The 23989-nt window shown below is 37.2% G+C and overlaps 1 protein-coding gene across 6 annotated transcripts in view; it reads right to left on the reverse strand.

The window, feature by feature from the left end:
- Positions 1 to 23989, reverse strand: part of LOC133663536 (rap1 GTPase-activating protein 2-like) — a 250355-nt gene that overhangs the window by 114193 nt on the left and 112173 nt on the right. For 3 of the 6 annotated variants that reach the window (XM_062068071.1, XM_062068073.1, XM_062068070.1), the window contains exon 1: positions 21201 to 21720. The exons of the other annotated variants lie outside the window; for them this stretch is intronic. In XM_062068071.1, coding sequence (XP_061924055.1) covers positions 21201 to 21331 — 131 coding nt within the window. In that variant the 5' untranslated portion in view covers positions 21332 to 21720. Of the gene's footprint in view, positions 1 to 21200; positions 21721 to 23989 lie in introns of those variants that run through there. 6 annotated transcript variants of the gene reach the window in all.

Here is a 23989-nt window from a genome sequence, read left to right on the forward strand (position 1 = left end):
TGGGTATTGTGGCCAAACAGCTCAATTTTTTCATGGACAAAGATAAGACCTTCTAGAGGAAAGTTCTGTGGTCAGATGAAACAAAAATTGAGCTGTTTGGCCACAATACCCAACATATGTTTGGAGGAGAAAAGGTGAGGCCTTTTATTCCAGGAACACCACTCCTATCGTCAAGCATGGTGGTGGTAGTATTATGCTCTGGGCCTGTTTTGCTGCCAATGGAACTGGTGCTTTACAGAGAGTAAATGGGACAATGAAAAAGGAGGATTACCTCGAAATTCTTCAGGACAACCTAAAATCATCAGCCCGGACGGATGTTGGGTCGAGGGCGCAGTTGGGTGTTCCAACAGGACAATGACCCCAAACACATGTCAAAGGTGGTAAAGGAATGTCTAAATTAGGCTACAATTAAGGTTTTGGAATGGCCCTCCCAAAGTTCATTGTCCGTACTTAAACATGTGGACAATGCTGAAGAAACAAGTCCATGTCAGAAAACCAACAAATTTAGCTGAACTGCACCAATTTTGTCAAGAGGAGTGGTCAAAACTCAACCAGATGCTTGCCAGAAGCTTGTGGATGGCTACCAAAAGTGCCTTATTGCAGTGAAACTTGCCAAGGGACATGTAACCAAATATTAACATTGCTGTATGTATATGTACATTTTCAGTAGACCCAAAATAAATTCATAAAGGAACCAAACTTCATGAATGTTTTTTGTGACCAACAAGTATGTGCTCCAATCACTCTGTCACAAAAAAATAAGAGTGGTAGAAATTATTGGAAACGTGTATGTAAACTTTTGACCATGACTGTATATCGTCGATTGAGTCTTTCTATTGGACTATTTTATTGAGAACTACCGTGATTTTTGGACCATAGGGCGCGCCGGATTATGAGGTGCACTGTCAATAATTGGGTCTATTTTCATACAAAAGGCCTCCCCGGATTAGAAGGCGAATTAAAGGGGTCATACGATCAATTTTTTTCTACATTTAAACACTTCCTCGTGGTCAACATGGCATGTAATCGTGGTTCTTTGGTCAAAATGTTGCATAGATCAGTGTTTGTCAACCTTTTTTGAGCCAAGGCACATTTTTTGCGTTGAAAAAATCCGGAGGAACACCACCAGCAGAAATCATAAACTCAGTTGACAGTTAAAAGTCATTGTCGCAATTGTTGGATATGACTTTAAAGCAGGGGTCACCAACGTGGTGCCCGCGGGCACCAGGTAGCCCGTAAGGACCAGATGAGTAGCCCGCTGGCCTGTTCTAAAAATAGCTCAAATAGCAGCACTTACCAGTGAGCTGCCTCTATTTTTTTAAATTTGATTTATTTACTAGCAAGCTGGTCTCGCTTTGCTCGACATTTTTAATTCTAAGAGAGACAAAACTCAAATAGAATTTGAAAATCCAAGAAAATATTTTAAAGACTTGGTCTTCACTTGTTTAAATAAATTCATTATTTTTTTACTTTGCTTCTTATAACTTTCAGAAAGACAATTTTAGAGAAAAAATACAACCTTAAAAATGATTTTAGGATTTTTAAACACATATACCTTTTTACCTTTTAAATTCCTTCCTCTTCTTTCCTGACAATTCAAACCAATGTTCAAGTACATTTATTTTTTATTGTAAAGAATAATAAATACATTTTAATTTAATTCTTCATGTTTTTTCGACGAAGAATATTTGTGAAATATTTCTTCAAACTTACTATGATTAAAATTCAAAAAAAATTATTCTGGCAAATGTAGAAAATCTGTAGAATCAAATTTAAATCTTATTTCAAAGTCTTTTGAATTTCTTTGAAAAAATTTTGTTCTGGAAAATCTAGAAGAAATAATGATTTGTCTTTGTTAGAAATATAGCTTGGTCCAATTTGTTATATATTCTAACAAAGTGCAGATTGGATTTTAACCTATTTAAAACATGTCATCAAAATTCTAAAATTAATCTTAATCAGGAAAAATTACTAATGATGTTCCATAAACTATTTTTTTGAATTTTTTCAAAAAGATTCGAATTAGCTAGTTTTTCTCTTCTTTTTTTCGGTTGAATTTTGAATTTTAAAGAGTCGAAATTGAAGATAAACTATGTTTTAAAATGTAATTGTCATTTTTTTTGTGTTTTCTCCTCTTTTAAACCGTTCAATTAAGTGTAAATATCATTAATTATTAATAATAACATAGAGTTAAAGGTAAATTGAGCAAATTGGCTATTTCTGGCAATTTATTTAAGTGTGTATCAAACTGGTAGCCCTTCGCATTAATCAGTACCCAAGAAGTAGCTCTTGGTTTCAAAAAGGTTGGTGAACCCTCCTTTAAAGCATATAACCAACCATGCATCAATATAGCTCTTGTCTCAAAGTAGGTGTACTGTCACCACCTGTCACATCATGCCATGACTTATTTGGAGTTTTTTTGCTGTTTTCCTGTATGTAGTGTTTTAGTTCTTGTCTTGTGCTCCTATTTTGGTGGCTTTTTGTCTTTTTTTGGTATTTTCCTGTAGCAGTTTCACGTCTTCCTTTGAGCGATATTTCCCGCATCTACTTTGTTTTAGCAATCAATAATATTTCAGTTGTTTTTATCCTTCTTTGTGGGGACATTGTTGATTGTCATGTCATGTTCGGATGTACTTTGTGGACGTTGTCTTTGCTCCACAGTAAGTTTTTGCTGTCGTCCAGCATTCTGTTTTTGTTTACTTTGTAGCCAGTTCAGATTTAGTTTCGTTCTGCATAGCCTTCCTTAAGCTTCAATGCCTTTTTTTAAGGGCACTCACCTTTTGTTTATTTTTGGTTTAAGCATAAGACACCTTTTTACCTGCATTTACAAAGCAATTAGCTACCGGCTGCCACCTACTGATATGGAGGAGTATCACATGGTTACTCTGCTGAGCTCTAGACAGCACCGACACTCAACAACAACAACACATAATTTGCAGACTATAATTACTGGTTTGCAAAATAATTTTTTAACCCAAATATGTGAAATTAGATAATCTCCCACGGCACACCAGACTGTATCTCACGGCACACTAGTGTGCCGCGGCACAGTGGTTGAAAAACACTGCCATAGATTATGTTTTACAGACCATCTTCAAGATGCTTCCTGACCGTTTTGTGGGTGGTCTAATTTACGTGCCTCCACTTCGACAACGTCTTCTACCCGCCATCTTTGGTGTAGTTTTTAGCACTTCTATATGGAGTATACTGACAGACATATAGGTTAGAACTATACGCTACTTTGCATTAGAAATGGCAACAGCAGAGGATGAGAAAAAGAAGGAGCTTATTGACTGTGACGTGGACTACAATGGCGCAATTATTGCAGATCCCAAATACACAACAACATGTGCCAATACGTCAGAAAAGTAGCTTTTGCATAATATTGTGAAACAAAACGCCAGGTAATATGTCTCCTAATACGTGCCATTTTGGGGGTCCTCTTCAAAATACCAGTGTGTTAAAACACAGTATGTTTGACTACGGTAGCTGTAACACTCCGACAATCCATCAGGCGGTGCGGCTTCGTAGCTTACCAAAGTCGCACTAAAAAATGTTGACAGATTTTGGAGCGCCGTGTGTAATGTTCTATATTTTTGATGAAACATCGAACCTTTGGTGCTGCTTGCTTACAGGTACCTGCTCGCGTCATTTATTGAACATGCGTCAACCTGCAGTCCACACGTAGCGCTTAAGTGTGACAGCCATCTACTGGCCACACTTATCATTACACCATGTACCAAAAATAAAATTGCTTTGAGGTCTGCAAGCACAGTCAGAAATATTACATACCGTATTTTTCCGTCTATAAGGCGCACTTAAAATCCTTTCATTTTCTCAAAACTCGACAGTCCGCCTTATAACCCGGTGCGCCTAATGCAGTGTTTTTCAACCTTTTCTGAGCCAAGGCACATTTTTTTCATTTAAAAAAAATCACGCGGCACACCACCAGCAGAAAACATTAAAAAAATTAACTCAGCAGCCAATATTGACAATAAAAAGTTGTTCTCACAATTCTTGGATATGAATTCAAACCATAACTAAGCATGCATCACTATAGCTCTTTTCTCAAAGTAGGTGTACTGTAACAACCTGTCACATCACGCCGTGATCGTGTTTTTTTGGTCTTTTCCTGTGTGTAGTGTTTTAGTTATTGTCTTGCGCTCCTATTTTGTTGTTGATTGTCATGTACGGATGTACTTTGTGGACGCCGTCTGCTGCTCCACACGCTGTAAGTCTTTGCTGTCGTCCAGCATTCTGCTTTGGTTTACTTTGCAGCCAGTTCAGTTTTAGCTTCGTTTAGCATAGCCATCCCTAAGCTTCAATGGCTTTTTTTTAAGCGGCACTCGCCTTTTTGTTTGTTTTTGGTTTAAGCATTAGATACCTTTTTACCTGCACGCTGCCTCCCGCTGTCGTCTGCATATTGTGATCACGACATCTGCAAAGCAATTAGCTACCTGCTGCCACCTACTGATATGGAAGAGTATTACACGGATACTTAACAACGGCACATCTGCAGATTATAATTACTGGTTTGCAAAAAAATATTTTAACCCAATTAGGTGAAATTACATAATCTCCCACGGCACACCGGACAATATCTCACGGTACACTAGTGTGCCGCGGCACAGTGGTTGAAAAACACTGGCCTAATGTACGGAATCATTTTGGTTGTGCTTACCGACCTCGAAGCTATTTTATTTGGTACATGGTGAAATGATAAGTGTGACCAGTAGATGGCAGTCACACATACGAGATACGTGTAGACTGCAATATGACTCAAGTAAACCGTCATTTATAACTTGCATCAATTAAATGGTGTATTCTATTCTGCTTTGTTATTGCAATTGTTCTGATTTATTAGACTGTTTCCAGTCTTATTTGGAGTGGAATGGAGGCAGGATACCATCACAGCTGGTATACAAAGTATTTATACAGCGAAATGATGGATAAACGCATGGATGAATGTGTGATAATAAAAGTACAGAATACATAAGTGCTCGGAAAAAAAATCACAATTTCATAAATCAATGTGTTTATTGTACATTAGCAACACGTAGCCTAATTGATGCCTTCTAAACCATTTGGCTGCTGTACGTCACAAACACAAAACACTAATTAAGCTCTAATGATCATCTTTGCTGTGAAATGACTGCAAAGTGTCTAGTTCAAAAGTTGACTCCAGTTTTGCATGTTTATGACAAACAAGGGAGTCGCTATTTGTTTTTTCACTACCTGTTTTAGTCGCCGTAGCAACCATGTCACGGCTGCCAACATGTTTGCATAGGCTTCACCTGCAGTGTTTCTGGTGACGGTAGGTGGAGTCACGAAGCCATATAAAACATAATAGCATTTGGAAATATCTCCTCATTTCTAATATTGATGTTAAGGTGTGATAATTTGTCCGCTTTCTAGGAGACTCGAGAGAGTCAGGCAATTTTCAAACACCATCCTAAGCCAAAAAATTCCAGCCTATTTTTTTTATTGCCCCATGAAAATGATTGCTATTGAAGCTGTTAAACTTTTTTTGGGGGGGGGGAAACCCCATATAGAATTACTATTTTACCAGCAAGTGACGATTATTAGATTTGTATTAGTTGTCAGAGATGTGATGTTCGCGAACAATCAAATCTTTTGAACAGCTCTTTCAAGTGAACGATGAGGTCAGCCATTCGTTTGGGAGCCTTTTTTTTTGTTTTTTACACACATGCAAATTTTGCGTCGGCATTTGCCTACTCTGCACATCTGCTGGCAAATGGACTAGAAAATGAGTCAGAGTTAAAGGAAACTTAGCAGCATTTGAAATAACTTTTGTTTAAAAAACAACAACAATCAAAAAACCAAAATATTTTTACATATTAAAAAAACATTAACTATATATATATATATATATATATATATATATATATATATATATATATATATATATATATATATATATATATATATATATATATATATATAAATATATATTTGTATATATATCTATTTTTTCTAATTACTATTTGTTAATTGTATTTCTTTTTTATTTAATTATTTGAATTAACTTTTGATTAAAAAAAATCAAAAAACACAAATATTTGTACATATTAAAAAAACAATAACAAAATAATATATTTGTTTGATATATATATATATATATATATATATATATATATATATATATATATATATATATATATATATATATATATATATATTAGGGCTGGGAATCTTTGGGTGTCCCACGATTCGATTCTAGGGGTCACGATTCGATTCAAAATCTTTTTTTTTTTCAATTCAAAACGATTCTCGATTCAAAAACGATTTTTTTTTTTTTTTTTGAAAACAATACACAACAATACCATAATAATGCAATACAATTTAATTTTGGAGTTCTGAACTTGTAATTTCTTGCAGTATTTATTAAGTGGTAATATGTCCCATTTGTCCCAATTAACTTTATACCCTGATAAACAGCCATATTCAGTGATGACATTATTGATATAAAGAAGACAGGAGTTAACATGTGACAGGTAAAAAAACTATGTCGTCACAATACATTGATAGCATATTATACTGAGAGCCAATATTTATACCATGAATATTATTTTCACTTCTTATTTTTGCAGCTAAGGGTTCAATAACCAAATTAAATAATAATCCAGATGCAGGACATCCCTGTCTTACTCCTCTTTTTAACAAAAAAGGTTCTGAAATATGATTATTGGTTTTGACTGATGCCATGGGCCTTGTATAAAGCATCTTAATCCATTGTATAAAATTATCTCCAAATCCAAATTTACGTAATGTGCAAAACATAAATGAGCAGTTTATGCGGTGGAATGCCTTCTCCGCATCAACAGTACATACTGCTGTGGGATAAGGGAGACTTCTAGCATAGTAAATAACATTAAACAATTTCCTTGTATTGTCTGAAGATTGTCGACCTTCCATGAAGCCAGTTTGGTCAGTATGAATTAATTTTCCTATTACATTTGATAATCGTGTGGGTAAGATTTTTGCCAAGATTCAAAAAGATTCTCTATTCATTCAATACATAGGATTTCAGCAGGATCTACCCCAGTCTGCTGACATGCAAGCAGAGTAGTAGATTTTTGTAAAAAGCTTTTATAATTGTAAAGGACAATGTTTTATCAACTGTTTCCAATGATGTACATTTGTTTTAACTATTAAATGAACCAAAAATATGACTTATTTTATCTTTGTGAAAATATTGGACACAGTGTGTTGTCAAGTTTATGAGATGCGATGCAAGTGTAAGCCACTCTGACACTATTGTTCTTTTTTATTTTAATGTCTAGTGATAATGTCAATGAGGGATTGCATTGTTATGGTATTGCTGTGTATTTTTTTGTTGGATTGATTAATAAAAAATAATAAAAAATAAAAAATAAAATAAAAAAATATAAAAATAAAAATAAAAAAAATCGATTTTTAAAAAATGAGAATCGATTCTGAATCGCACAACGTCAGAATCGCGAATCGAATTCGAATCGATTTTTCCCCCACCCCTAATATATATATATATATATATATATATATATATATATATATATATATATATATATATATATATATATATATATATATATATATATATATATATATATATATATATATATATATATATATATACTGTATATATATATATATATATATATATATATATATATATATATATATATATATATATATATATATATATATATATATATATATATATATATAATTATTTTTATTTTTATTTATTTTTTGTATTTTTTATTATTATTATTATTATTTTACAATTTTTTTCAATTATTTATTATTATTATTTTTTTTTTTATTGTATTATTTTTTATTTGAATTCACTTTTCGGGTTCATTATTCCAAAGGGTAGTAGTTCAAACATACAAATCCCAGGTATGGTAGTACAATTTTTGTACCCACAATTTAATCATGTCCTATTTTTTAATTGTAGTTTTGTTTTCACTTTTTTATATCCATTAATACAAATACTTACTTATTTAGTGTGCAGTATTTTTTTTTTCTGACGATGATGATGTCATTCTATTAAAATGAATGATCTTTTCCAAAGGGAGTTTATCAACCCACACTCATAAACTTGCATAACTTGAAATAAGACTGGATGAAACACAAAGCACACATTGACAGTATAGTCACAGTTATAAAATAATTAGGTACGATTTAATTAAATTATGCACGGAAGAACTCACTTCCATTCTGCTGATGTATTGTCCTATAAAGTCTTCCATCAAGAGGACTTTTATTATAAAGTAATATGCGGCTTTCTCCGGCTATAGTTTGCAGTATGTATTGCAACAATGTAAAACAATGTTTTGTTGTTTAATAGTATGCAGACTACAACCTAAACCCAGGACACTTATAGAGAAACTATTATTCACACCTTCAGTCATCGAGTGGGAACTGAACTGTCGCTGGCTTCATCAAGTCAAGTATTTCAATGTATTTTACCATTTGGATGAAACAGCTGTCCGTAAAGTAGGCCTTTAACTCCCCATAAAACACTGAGGATGGATACCGAATTCTGTAATTTTATACTTTTTACCGACCTAATTCTGCAAATACAGATTCTTGTAAAATCAAATGGTATCAATTATCAATAACTGTGTTGCATGTGACGACACGTCCAGTTACAAACTCAGCACCGGCGAAAGCACTTGCCGGGAAAACATGCGTATCCATAGCGGACTGCCTCTAGCTAATGTTGCAATTTCCCATGCCAACAAAGAAAGCGTGCCTGAAAGAAAGCGCTCAAAAATAAAGCTCCACTTTTCAAGCTAGCTCAATGCTAATTTACATTGGATATGCCAATCTTTGCACACCACGATTCGATTCAGAATCAATTCAGAACAATTTTCGATTAATAATCAACAGTTTTTTAAAAACAATGGGTGCCAGTTCCATGATTAACTACATTCTTCCATAAAATAGAACATTTCTATACTTCCTGAAATAAAAAGGGTTTTGTTTAATGAAATTCTACCCCAAATTGTTAAAATGTCCAATACAAATAAGGTAACAAGAGAAGTATTTCACACTTCCCTTTTGTAAAGTAAATCTGTACAGCAGATATGGGCATCAACATCAACAATATGATATTCCTGCGTACCCTAACCCTGAGACAGGACAGATTAAAAATAAAAAAATACAAAATCAAATGATTAAGAATTGTTACAACTAGAGATGTCCGATAATATTGGACAGCCGATATTATCGGCCGATAAATGCTTTAAAATGTGATATCAGAAATTATCGGTACTGGTTTCAAAATGATCGGTATCAGTTTCAAAAAGTAAAATTTATGACTTTTTAAAACGGCGCTGTGTACACGGACGTAGGGAGAAATACAGAGCACCAATAAACCTTAAAGGCACTGCCTTTGCGTCACATAATATCTACGGCTTTTCACACACACAAGTGAATGTAACGCATACTTGGTCAACAGCTATACAGGTCACACTCAGGGTGACCGTATAAACAACTTTAACACTGTTACAAATATGCGCCACACTGTGAACCCACACCAAACAAGAATGACAAACACATTTCGGGAGAACATCCGCACCGTAACACAACTTAAACACAACAGAACAAATACCCAGAACCCCTTGCAGCACTAACTCTTCTGGGACGCTACAATATACATCCCCCGCTACCCTTAACCCCAAACCCAGCCGTCCCCAACCTCAACCCAGCCGTCCCCAACCACGCCCACCTTAACTTCCTCATGCTGTCTCAGGGAGAGCATGTCCCAAATTCCAAGCTGCTGTTTTGAGGCATGTTAAAAAAAATAATGCACTTTGTGACTTCAATAATAAATATGGCAGTGCCATGTTGGCATTTTTTTTTCCATAACTTGAGTTGATTTATTTTGGAAAACCTTGTTACATTGTTTAATGCATCCAGCGGGGCATCACAACAAAATTAGGCATAATAATGTGTTAATTCCACGACTGTATATATCGGTATCGGTTGATATCGGAATCGGTAATTAAGAGTTGGACAATATCGGAATATCGGATATCGGCAAAAAAGCCATTATCGGACATCTCTACTTTACAGTTAATACATGTGATCAGTATTGGTATCGGCCAATCTGACTCATGGACTATCGTACCAGAATCGGTAGCATAAAACCCTGATCGAAACATCCCTAGTATTGACATGCCAAAAATTGGACAAAGTATTTTGCATTTAAGGATGCCTCCTATTTGTGGTGGTAAAAAACATTGCTTGGTTATGTTTTCGCTTCCAGATGGCAAAAAGGATTCCAGGAAAAAGGCTTAAGCATGAGAACATTACTTAATGGTAGGAAGACGACCCAGCTAAGAGCAAAAAAAAAAAGGAAGGTGTCCACAAGATTTACAGACCACTAAAGTAGGTGTTGTGCGGTTGCCATGGAAATGCCACAGATGCTTTTTCCCCTTCGACAAGCCAGTGTGCCATAATCATTTGCAAGCTGTACTTCATTCATATCCTCCCACTTACCCTATACAGGGTTAGGGGCGAGATGGGGCTTATCCCGCAGCTGAATGTGGGCAAGGGGCGGAGTGCACCCTGGATCACACAAGCCTTACATTCAAGATTGCCTTCCTTTTTTTTAATATGACCAAAAAACATGCAATGATAGGATTAAAAAATAATGTGCAGAAGATTAGCATTAATGCATGAAGGAAAATATATAAACACACCAGCGACTGGCCTCATGCTGTTCATTTTAATGGAGAGTACAATGGGTCTGTTTTTGTTTTTTGCCTCATCTCTTACTTAAAGGGGGACTGCACTTTTTATTTTATTTTTTTTGCCTATCGTTCACAATGATTACGAGAGAAAAAGGGACCATTTTTTTTGTTTGTTTTTTTGCATTCTAACATGTAAAAATCGGCTTGTTCTTGGTGGCTAGCAATGCAGCTAATGAGAGCAATTAATTCTACCTCTGAATCACTTTAAAAATGCATTAAAAAACATCAACAATACTTCATTTACATTCCGTGACCTGTATAATAACCAAACTGTAGCAACATTATTATTGTAAAAGCAAACTTTTTTTTTCACGGTTTATTTGGGTAAGCACTCCATTTATGTCAAAATGGCATGGCTTCAAATTCCACATTTTGCTGCTTCGCGTCACTTTCACCTCACTCTCTCGGCTTCCGTCTGCTCCAACGTCTCACCCTTCCTTTGCGCTCGCTTCTATAACCAGCAGTTCATCCTCAGTGTATTCAGCTTCAAAAAGATAACGTTTTGAATCCTCATTTTTCCAAATCTACCATGATTAGAAGACACACTCGTGTTTGTTTCAGTAAGTTGGAACACACATTTGTTGCCACTAGTAGGAAGTGCGTTGCTATGGAAACGGAAATCAATGCGCTGCAAAAATGTATTAAAATGATCAAATTACAGTAAATATTATAAATATTATATTTTGTTATGAACGTGTCTGTTACTACATTATATATAAACTTGCAGTGTGTATATAAAACGTTGATGGAGGGTTTTGAAGTTGTCTTAGAGGGCTTTAAAAACCTCTAAAAGCCTTAGCGGCCACATACGTGGATAGCACCTTTTAGCTCTTATTTCCAAAATTGTGTACACTACTGAATTGGGGTGTTATGCCAACATATGGACAATGTGGGGCGGCGTGGCGAAGTTGGTAGAGTGGCTGTGTCAGCAATCGGAGGTTTGCTGGTTACTGGGGTTCAATCCCCACCTTCTACCATCCTAGTCATGTCCGTTGTGTCCTTGGGCAAGACACTTCACCCTTGCTCCTGATGGGTGCTGGTTAGCGCCTTGCATGGCAGCTCCCGCCATCAGTGTGTAAATGTGTGTGTGAATGGGTGAATGTGGAAATACTGTCAAAGCGCTTTGAGTACCTTGAAGGTAGAAAAGCGCTATACAAGTATAACCCATTTATCATTTATCATTTACTTCTACTGCTATCTGGTGGTATCAGAAGAGTATAACATACAATGGAATTTGGAAAAAAAAGTGTAAAAATAAAAATGAGCATGTCACTACACATGAAGTACACGTTTGTGTACTTATGGACTAAGTACATCATATCAAAAGATGATTCTTAGTTTTTATTCTAATTAGGGTCCAATAAGCCCAAATAGCAAAGAGAATTAAAAAAAAGCATGTAAACAAACAGCTTGGGCCTTAAGAGGTTAAGGCTACGACAGTGACTCCAATTAGCTGCATCTACCAAGCGGTTTTTTTTTTAATCTTTAAAATCCAAAAGAAAAAAAAAAGACAAAAGTTCTTGTCTCTCGTAATAATTGTGAACAATAGGCAAAATTCCAAAAAAAGTGCCATTTCCCTTTAAAGCTTGAGTAAAGAATGCACTACACCGACCTGATAAATCCGAAAGACAGCATTATCTGCTCACAGATGCCACCTGCTGGTTGTTTAAGCACACTGCAGATAGTATTGGATAATCCCACTCCTTAATGCTTCAGTCACACGCAAGATTCTCACAGGAATGAGGCATAAACACAACCTTAGCTACTGAAAGTGCACACGGCCTGGCCTGTCTATGGGGCACAGAGATGAGTGCAATACTATAAATATAACACTTGTTATAAACCCATGTATCAAATACATTGAAAACGATTGAAGTCAGAAAGGAGCCACAGAACATTAGCGCGTTAAAACCGTCTTGAAATTGTGTCATCATGTGAGACTGCCACAGCGATAGAAATGGCAGCCGTGCTATGTTTTATAGGCGCGCCTCAGGCTATTTCAGCTGTCCTGACGTGGACAGTTGTCATTTGTTATGAAGCGGAAAAAAAACACAGAGTAGCCAGATCACATGTTTGTGGTCGCAATGCATTGTGGGTGACATGCTGCCCTGCCCCAACATATCAATCATGGCGCTGTTTTTCTTTTGCACTTTGGACTCAGACGGATGTTTGTACCACATGGAAATATAGTAAACATACCCTTTTTTGAGTACATGTTCATTTAGTTGACTATTGGTCATGGTATTTTTGTTTGTCTTATTTAGTACAAACAGTGTTTATTTGTGAAATGCATCAAGGGGAATCACAGTAAAATAATCCTAATGTGTTCATTTATTACATACATGACGTGACATTAGTTTCATATATCGATGTCGGTTGATATCACTATCGGAAATGAAGTGCTGGGCAGTATCGGCGTATAAGATATCGGAAATTAAGCCAATATCCATGCTACGAGTGTCCTGATATAACTTCTTTACTTCCGATACAATACCGATATTAGAGCCTTAAGTAATGGTCGATACCGATAGTGAGCCGATGCGATATCAGAACAAATCATACATATTTTTGTGTGGAATGTAAAAAAAGGCCTGATCAAGTGAAATTACCCAAGCGGAGAACAATGGCTGTCTTTAAGTTGACACTTGAGTTGAGTTGAGTTTGTGTTTATTGGGAACATGCACGCATACAACATGATACATCACAATTTCCAGTTTCTCTATTCAACATGTTCGAAAAGGAGTAGGAAGAAGCAGAGCTTATTTAATCCTACCCCTTTTCCTTCACATAGCAGCTGCTAACACTTTTGTTCACTTCCAGTTGTCACTTTATTCACAATATACAGTTACGGTGCAATCAGCGCACCTGGACCTGATGAGAGGGAGCTGAATAAAGGACCAGTGGACCCAAGGATCCTGGCGGGAACTTAGTTTCTCAATGGTGTACCGTAAGCCTACTCTAGCTAGATGCTCTCTGTTTTCCTTCTGCGTTTTCCCTCCGTGCCTGACGTCCTTGTTTGTCCTCCCTCAGTGCCCTCCCGAGTTTTGCCCTTGGTGATTCTTCCGTTGATTTCCCCTGTGGACTTTGGACTGCCTTCCTCGATCCTTGACCCTCGCCCGGACACGGACCTTGTCACTCCTCTCCTGCCCTGGACCACCTGCCTGCCCCACGGACTGCCTCGTTCCTTCGCTCTCAACCCTTGGTAACACACACTTCAGCTAACTACACACATAGCCTCACACACACACACACACACACACACACACACACACACACACACACACACACACACACACACACACACACACACACACACACACACACACACACACACACACACACACACACACACACACACACACACACACACACACTTGGGTTTTAACACTCTCCATTTCCTTAGTTTAGTTTATTAGTTAGTATTGTTTATTATTATATATATATTTACTATATATATATAATAGATTATTGAACATTACTGCCCCCTGGTGTCTGAGCCGTCATCTCCCCTCTGTTAAACCATAACATATACTCCATAAGTAGTAACATTAAAAATAAATAAATAATAATTAGTGAAGTAAGTTATATTTCATATGGTGAGATAAATAAGATTATCTACAAAATGAATGGATGGATGAAATAAATTCAGAATGTATTTAGTGACCAATATGACGCATGAAGTTGAAAAATGCGGACACGTTTGTTACTGGATACTTTCTAATACGCTTCTGCCTTGGAGACTTTGTATCAGTAAGTGATATGCAACTACAATTATTTAATACTTGTCCATATTCACAAAGGTGGTGTTTTAGATGGGAATATTGTTCAGTTAAGGACACCTATTAGGTATGTCTAGCTTGTGCGCTATTGCGTGCTTAGCTGTTGGGTAGCGGCAAGCTCCTCGTAGCTTAATATTTACTTTTGAGGACATTTACATGTTAAATGGCTGTCAGACTATGCACAAGTACACACGCTGCAGGACTGCTTCTATCTGAGATTTTAGATGCAAGCCAGTACAGCCCGATACTGGTTCTGTTGCTGATATCGGACCGATATCAATATCGAATTAAAAACACCCCCTACTCTGCACTATATATTGTGTTTTAGAATATGTCTCTGCTCTCTTTGTGAGTGTTTCTTACAAAGTGAATTTGCCAACTATTAGTCTTGTGGGCACATTTTGCAGTTTTTTAGACGTCAATGCCATATTTTATTAAGAAAGTGTCACCGTACACACAAGAAGTGTTCTGTTTATGTCGTAATTTCGTGTGCATGCCACTCATAGGATATTATGAAGCCGGATTTCCAGCTTTTGTTATTGTCATTATTCGTTTGACCTTTCATTCTCTGAGGTAAATGAGGGAGATTAAATGATATCCCAAATAATTAACACTTCATAAAAGGTGACACTTCCTAAGGCTCCTGGACAAAATGCTTAAATGTCGGGCGGATATATTAGCATGCGGAATAGTGTGTTACTGGCTATTTTCATTCAAAACAATGTCTGCCCAGGCTGGTGTGATAGAGAAGGGCTTATAGAAATACACCTAAGTGTCTACAGGGATGAGTACGTTTCACATTTGAGCCGATACAGTACCAATTTCCCGGTACCTGGGAATCTATGCTTTTTTACAATCAACAGTAAATACTTCCCGTCCTTTTGAGTGTGTTAATAATTGTTAAATAATATTTTTTTTATGTAATGTTTTAAAATGAGGGTTAGGGTTATTATATTGTAGACCTTGCATGCAGGTGCAATTCCACAGTGTTAGATGGCAGTAGTGTATAGGCTGTGGGGTGTTGCCTTTACCATTAAGCTGAATGTGCCAAGCTCGTCTTCTGTTGTGCCCTACAAAGTGTCTATACTGTAAGTACTGTGCTTTTACTATGGATGTCCCGATCAACATTTTTGGCTTCCGATCCCGATCCAATTTTTCGGCGTCAGATCCAATCCGAGTTCTGATCCAATACTGTGACAATAGATAATAGAACTGATACAGTTTCATTGCAAGTAACTAAAGACTAGGGATATCCGATAATGGCTTTTTGCCGATATTCGATATTCCGATATTGTCCAACTCTTAATTACCGATACCGATATCAACCGATACCGATATCAACCGATACCGATATATACAGTCGTGGAATTAACACATTATTATGCCTAATTTGGACAACCAGGTATGGTGAAGATAAGGTCCTATTTAAAAAAATAAATAAAATAAAATAAGAAATAAATTTAAAACATTTTCTTGAATAAAAAAGAAAGTAAAACAATATAAAAACAGTTACATAGAAACTAGTAATTAATGAAAATGAGTAAAATGAACTGTTAAAGGTTAGTACTATTAGTGGACCAGCAGCACGCACAATCCCTTGCAGACTGTATTGATCTATATTGATAAATAATGTAGGAACCAGAATATTAATAACAGAAAGAAAAAAACCTTTAGTGTGAATGAGTGTAAATGGGGGAGGGAGGTTTTTTGGGTTGGTGCACTAATTGTAAGTGTATCTTGTGTTTTTTATGTTGATTTAATAAAAAATAAAAAAATAAAATAAAATAAAATAAATAACCAATACAGATCATTTAAAAAATTATACCGATAATTTCCGATATTACATTTTAAAGCATTTATCATCTCTACTAAAGACACAATTACACATTCTTATAAAGCTTGAATTGTAAAATGTATAATTAGCTATGAGTATTGTAAATTTATGGTATTGAATGCTGCATACAATTTTATTTTAACAAAATAAAGTGGCTCGTTCACAATGACCGAACAAAAGCAAAAACTACTATTGGCTCCTATTTAAATCAGTTGGGTTTTGCCCTCAAAGCCTTAATGTATCCACAGACTTACTCCCTGACTTTGTGAACAGCATCAAAAATTGTAATAATATGAAAAAAGAACAAAAAAAATCATCGATTTAATCACTTTAGTATCGTTTATACACTGATACCACAACACCAGGGGGAGCTCCACAAACCACGACAAACCACGTCAAACCCAGATTTCGATCTAACAAAGGTCTTAACTCATTCTCTTTCTATGCCACATCAATATGGAATGCACTCCCAACAGGTGTAAAAGAAAGTGCATCTCTATCCTCCTTCAAAACCACACTAAAAGAACAACTCCAGTCAACTACAACCCTAGCCTAACCCCCTCCCACCACCACATCCCACCTCCCCGGATTGTAAATAATCAAATGTAAATAATCAAATATATATACTTCTTCTTATGCTTTCTGAGCTCACTATGTTCACTGCTCGCTGTACATATCCTACCAAGTCAGACCTACACTGTTTCAATGTCCATTTCTCAGATGATATAATTGTTGATGACTGTAGTGCTGATATCAATCAAACCTAACCCGCCCCCGCCCCCTCCAAATCCCACCCCCCGTATTGTAAATAATGTAAATAATTCAATGTATATACTCTGATGATTAACTTATGTGATGACTGTATTATGCTGATAGTATATATTTGTACCATTAATTGATTAACGACTTAAACAAGTTGAAAAACTTATTCGGGTTTTACCATTTAGTGGTCAATTGTACGGAATATGTACTGTACTGAGCAATCTACTAATAAAAGTTTCAATCAATCAATCAAACCACAATAGGTAGCGGTTGGCTTCTTGTTCCGTCCATTCCTTATCCTCCAGTCCTCTAGTGATAACGATACTTGGAAGAAACTTAGTTTATTTTCCGCGGTGGCGGTGAGGATTAGCAATTTAGATGCGGCTTCGGACTGTGCATTCATGGCAACTTGGTCTCAAAGTCGAGCCGGTGTTCTGGCGAGACATGCAGCCAACTCCTGCATGTACGTAACAAAAAGAATATGGAAACGTAAACGTTTCTGCTTGAGGAATCTTAGCCGTGTAAATACTCGGACACAGCTGCAGTAAAGATCGACTGGGCTCAGTAGCTCACAGATCAAATAAAAAAGACAAACATAGGCCCGATCAATACATCGCTATTTAATACACACCAAGCCGTTTGATTTTAACTCACATTTTAGTGGTAGTTTGCATTACCAAATTTGGAGGTGGTGAAATCGCCATGTAAAATCGCTAATGCTAACCAGTAGCATGTATATGGCATATGCAATGTGAATTAGCATCAAGCAACATTATGTAGAGGCAACTGGACAAGGTATCTTAATATGGCACCATTTGATTTCACATGAACCCGGTAATACCGACAGAATTTGGTCGGTGCCCATAGAAGTACCCATAATTTAGAGTAAATGTGTAGAAAAATAAAAAAAAGTTCTAAGCTCACATGTGAGCCATCTCACACATTTACGCCATCTCACCTGTTCAAACAGGTGGTACGTTCCCAACACTGTTGACAAAGCTCAGGGGTCGCCAACCCAAAACGTTGAAAGAGCCATATTGGAGAAAAATTTAAAAAAATGAATCTGTCAGGAGCAGCAAAAAATGAAAAGCCATATATAAGTCTTATAATGAAGGCAACTCATGACATAAGTGTCTATATTAGCTATAATAGCCTACTATCAAAATAAGTATGTGTCGCAGGCTGAAGCAAATCTTCCTTGACAGAAATGTTGACATCTAATATTTATTCTACACATTTTTACAACATTAGAAACCATTAGTATATCAGAGGTTACTCAGAAGGTGAGATAACTCCTGGAAATTACTGGCTTTTAATGGCCAAATTTATAGATGTGTGTGTCCAAGTTAAAGGAAACTGCAGGCTGTCTTCTTCTAATGTATGTATTACAATCTTTAGTAAGCTAGGTAATGTTTGCCATGGTCTGGAACAACATGACAACCTTTGCTGTTGTCTGGAACAACATGGCAACGTTTGCTGTGGTCTGGAACAACATGGCACACCAACAATTATCTGAAATGCAGCCAATGTTACAGAGAGATAACGTGTCATGAAACATGCAAAACTAAATTAATATACAAAGAGGATACAAGTAAAGGATATTAAATGAGCTCAAATGTACCTACAAATGAGGCATAATGATGCAACATGTATATACAGCTAGCCTAAATAGCATGTTAGCATTGATTAGCTAGCAGTCATGCACTGACCAAATATGCCTGATTGGCACACCAACAAGTCAACAACATCAACAAAGTGCACCACAGCATGAAACTTTTGGTGGACAAAATGAGACAAAGGAGTGGAAGATTTTACATGTAAACAAACTGTTGCGTCACAATCCACACTATGGCTAGTTCAAGAACCGCCGAAATTAGTAGGACAACACAATGTTCACCGAATACTCTCATCAGTGAAGCATACACACAAACATATTAAACAGTGAGCTTTCTGTTGTTGTTTTCCCTAATTTTGAGTATACATAAATGAAGGTGTGTGTTGCTGAGCCCGACCTGGACATAATCTGGACTGGACCTGGTTTTAAGAACTCTTTAAACAATTTAACCCTTGTGCATATGTTTACCTTATCCCAATAAACATCTGTTCAGTATTTTAACATAAAAGTGTTTGATTGTGAGGCATTAAGAGCCACAAAATGCAACGGGTCCATCAGACCCACAAACGCTGGCTGAGTGACAACAATATGAACGTTGCACGGAAAATTTCTCTGCCAGTTTCTGCATCCCACAGGGATTCTTCTTTTGTGTTTCTGCACCTGCGGTTACCACAGAAGGTTACAACATTGTTTGTCAACACTGTCTGCTCTCATTTTCTCGCACATTTGACCCTCTGATGTTCTGTGTACCTACACTCTGTCCTCCTCCTTTCTAGGCCTGCTGTGTGTGTGTGTGTGTGTGTGTGTGTGTGTGTGTGTGTGTGTGTGTGTGTGTGTGTGTGTGTGTGTGTGTGTGGTACAGAGAACATCAATTTCCACCCGTCTATTAGCCCCGGGTGCAGTGGACCCGGACATCTTATATGTAATAGAAATGTGTAGGGGGGTGTATGGTGTGTGGTTATTAAATATGTATTCTGATATACAGTATGTTCTTCACAGAAAATGAGCCAAAGTCAGTGAGTCTCAGTTTGAAAAATTAATTAATTGTATCATTTTTCTTTTAATAAAAAATGAAAACGGGTCCCACAGACCCGAACACCACACAAGGTTTTCATTGACAACCTGGTCTTGTGAAAATAGTGTCCTTTAGTTTAAAAAAATAAATAGTTCTTGAACAAAAAAGATACTCAAATAAAATAAAAACAGTTACATATAAACTAGTAATTAATGAAAATGAGTAAAATTAACTGTTAAAGGTTATTACTTTTAGTGGACCAGCAGCACACACAATCATGTGTGCTTCACGGACTGTATCCCTTGCAGACTGTATTGATATATAATGTAGGAACCAGAATATTAATAACAGAAGGAAACAACCCTTTTGTGTGAATGAGTGTGGGGAGGGATGGTTTTTGGATTGGTGCACTAATTGTAAGTGTATCTTGTGTGTTTTATGTTGATTTAATAATAATAATAATAATTTAAAAAAAAAAAAAAAAATCCCCCCCAAAAAACTGTGAGCTTTCTAACAATTGGGAAGGTTTGTCCTCAAACAAAAAACCTACTAAAACAAACAAAAAAATATTGTTCCCCCATCTTTTTTCCCTTGAGCCTCTAGGGTGGCAGTAAAGAATGAATGAGTGGGGGAGGGAGGGTTTTTGGATTGGTGCACTAATTGTAAGTGTATCTTGTGTTTTTTATGTTGATTTAATAATAATAATAATTTTTTAAAAAAAGAGTGAGCTTTCTAACAATTGGGAAGGTTTGTCCTCAAACAAAAAACATTGTAAAACAAAAAAAATATTGTTCCCGCATCTTTTTCCCCTGGAGCCACTAGGGCGGCAGTAAAGAGCCCGAGAGTCGCGGGTTGCTGACCCCCGACATAGCTGCAACATAGTTTTTTTTTTTAATCGTGTATCATAAGACCAGCTGGTACTTTTGCAGAGCACACTTGTACTCTACTAACATCCGAGTGGGTGTGCAGAAACAAGCGGAGACAAAACTGCCAATCGGTCCAGCCTAGCCTTCAACAAGTGTCCACTCATGATGCTTGAGCACGGCAACAGCTGTTTAGAACGGCATACACACGGATGGACTGCGCTTCACTTTCACCTTTCATGCGCCACAATCCTCTTTCACTCACTTAAAGCCTCTTTACACGTTTTTTTTTTTGCTTTGTCCTACTTTGTACTGGTCATTTAGTCTTTCGCTCAGAATAACCATGTGTTCCTATCTATCCCTTCCCCATGTTTCCACTGACCCAAATACAGTAGAAAAGTGTGCACGAGGCACAGGTGAATACAAAGACGACCTGCAATAAACCAGTACATGCAAACCCAATCAACAATGCCATCCCTACGACTGATAAAGTTGAAGAGCCCGTTATGGTTTGGCAGACATCCCAAACCCCAAGTCCTTATCAGACAATGAACTTCACCCACCCTTCGCTCTCCTCTCTCTCCTTCTCCTTCTCCTTGGCCTTACGCGACTTGTGCAGGAGTCCGATCAGGATCACCGCGGCACGGATGCCGGCTTTTTTGCTGTGCAGCCGCCCCCCCGCCGTCTGAGGCATGGCGGGTGCCTCCAGGATGGGTTCGGGTGACAACCTGTCCAAGGTCAGGCTGGTCCCGGGACTCCCCGGTGCCAGGAGTGGCTTGGTGGTGGCCTTTCGGGGATCCAGTGTGAGCTGCGGAAGTTCTTCAATCTTAGAGAAAAGTCTCCTTTGTCAGATCCGACGTTGCTCTGAGAAGATGGTAGTGTCCGGGTTGCCCCCACCCCGGTTGGCCCTTGACTCTAGCCCGAGGTGAACTATCTGCATCCCTGGCTCCAGCAATGCTTCACTGCATCCGTCTCATGTTGTTTGATGACAGCGTGAAGAGTTTTGCAGTAGACAGTCTGCATCTCTCTACCTTCAGCTCGCCTCCTCTCCCTTGTTCACTGACATGCTGTCCTGCCTCTCTCTCTCTCTGACTGCTGCTGCTCTGCTCCCTCCTTGCTGTCCTCTAAGCCCCCTGTCCTCGCTCTCTCATTGGCTGGCGTCGCAGCAAGCACCGCCCATTTCTCCTCCCTTCCATAGAGGACCTCCCCTCCGTCTCTCCCTGCCCGTGTTTGTAGCTTTGATGTTGGCAATTTCATTGTCATCTCTCTTGCAGTTGTGCCAAAAGAGACATTCGCCCGTGGACCTACAATTAGCATGTTTTGGACCGAAACGATAACTGTGCTGACAAATTGATGTCCCCCGCAAAATGAGGAAATGACTGAAATGTGTGAAAACATAGCATGCTCAATCTTTGCCAAGGTTATCAGAAAGTAGACAGAAACAAATGCACTCCTATGCCACCTGTTTAGTGATGTGCGGATCGATATTGAAATATCGTCGGTATTTAGCAGAAAAATATAGTATCGGTAACGCTACCACAATACTGGAGCCCTGGTATCGGTGGTATCGGTATTATATCGATATCACTGGTACCAGATGTTTTTGCTCAAATATCAAATCCAGTGGCGGGCTGTGCATTTCCCACCTACACTGCAAAAAGTCAGTGTTCAAAAACAAGAAAAAAAATAAATACAAAAATGAGGGGTATTTTATTTGAACTAAGCAAAATTATCTGCCAATAGAACAAGAAAATTCAGCTTGTCAGAACTTTCCAAAACAAGTAAAATTAGCTAACCTCAATGAACCCAAAATACCTTAAAATAAGTATATTCTCACTAATAACAAGTGCACTTTTCTTTTATGACCTATATTGAGCAAAACATGCTTGAAACTAGACTATCAACTGATGCAAAGCTGTGTCATTAACACTCACAAGTATAAAACTACTTTTTTAAAGTAATCATTTCTTACTTCAAGCATGAAAAAAAAAATCATGATGCCGAGCGCATATCATTATGTCAAGATAATGGCACTGGCATTTACTTAATTTAAGAATATTTTTCAACATATTGAGCAAAAAGGTCTCTTTTTTTTCTACCAAGAAAAGTGCACTTGTTATTAGTGAGAATATACTTATTTTAAGGTATTTTTGGGTTCATTGAGGTTAGCTAATTTGACTTGTTTTGGAAAGTCTTGACAAACCGAATTTTCTTGTTCTATTGGCAGATAATTTTGCTTAGTTCAAATAAAATACCCCTAATTTTTGTATTTTTTAGGGACCGCAAGTTCCTTTGTAAAGGAATCCCAAATGGAGTCCTTTACAATGGTACAGAGGACCCTATTGTTATTGTAAGGTTTATTATTATTATTATTCCGCCGCCACATTAAACTCTAATTTGACCCCCTTAACATGCTTCAAAACTCACCATATTTGACACACACATCAGGACCTGCGAAAATTGCCATCTAATAAAAAAAAAAAACCCCAAAACTCAAAATTGCGCTCTAGCGCCCCCTAGGAAAAAACAAAAACAAACTGCCTGTAACTCCCACTAGGAAGGTCGTAGAGACATGAAACAAAAACCTCTATGTAGGTCTCATTTTTCTTGTTTTTGAACACTGACTTTTTGCAGTGTGGTATCGCACATCACTACCTTGTTATTCAGTTCTCAAATGAAATCTCCTGTTATATTTTACCAAAATATAAATGTTGCATATCCTCCTGAGAACCAGCGTCCTCTGCATTGGACATTTCTTTTTTTTGGTCTATGTTTTCTTCCATAGCTCTGTATGCAAAACAGAAATGTCCACTGCAGTGGACGCTGGTTCTTAGGAGGATATGCCAGTGCCTCAAATTCAATTTCTTCTTTTCTCCTGCCTTGAATCGTGCATCCGGTCGTCAACCCACAGACGACTGACAGGAGCAGGAAGTCACACAGACACACTGAGGAAATTACTCCCCAAAAAGTGCTAAGGATTTATAGAAGTTTATATAACAACACCCTTCACCCACTCCTTCATTTCTACCACTTATCTTGTTTAAGGTTACAGGGAACCTGGAGCCTATCCCAGCTGACACATGGACTGGTCGTTAGTCAATCACAAGACAATTGTGACTAGGGTGAGAATCCTACAGAATACACTTATTTAAATGTTTTTTTTATAGCATATTCTACATGATTTTGGCCTAAATTAAGTGTTAAATTAAGTTTTATGTATGTGTTACATACATTACATTGCAATTAGAGATGTCCGATAATGGCTTTTTTGCCGATATCCGATATTCCGATATTGTCCTACTCTTAATTACCGATTCCGATATCAACCGATACCGATATATACAGTCGTGGA

This window comes from Entelurus aequoreus, linkage group LG13 (assembly GCF_033978785.1).
Source record: "Entelurus aequoreus isolate RoL-2023_Sb linkage group LG13, RoL_Eaeq_v1.1, whole genome shotgun sequence".
Classification (NCBI taxonomy): domain Eukaryota; kingdom Metazoa; phylum Chordata; class Actinopteri; order Syngnathiformes; family Syngnathidae; genus Entelurus; species Entelurus aequoreus.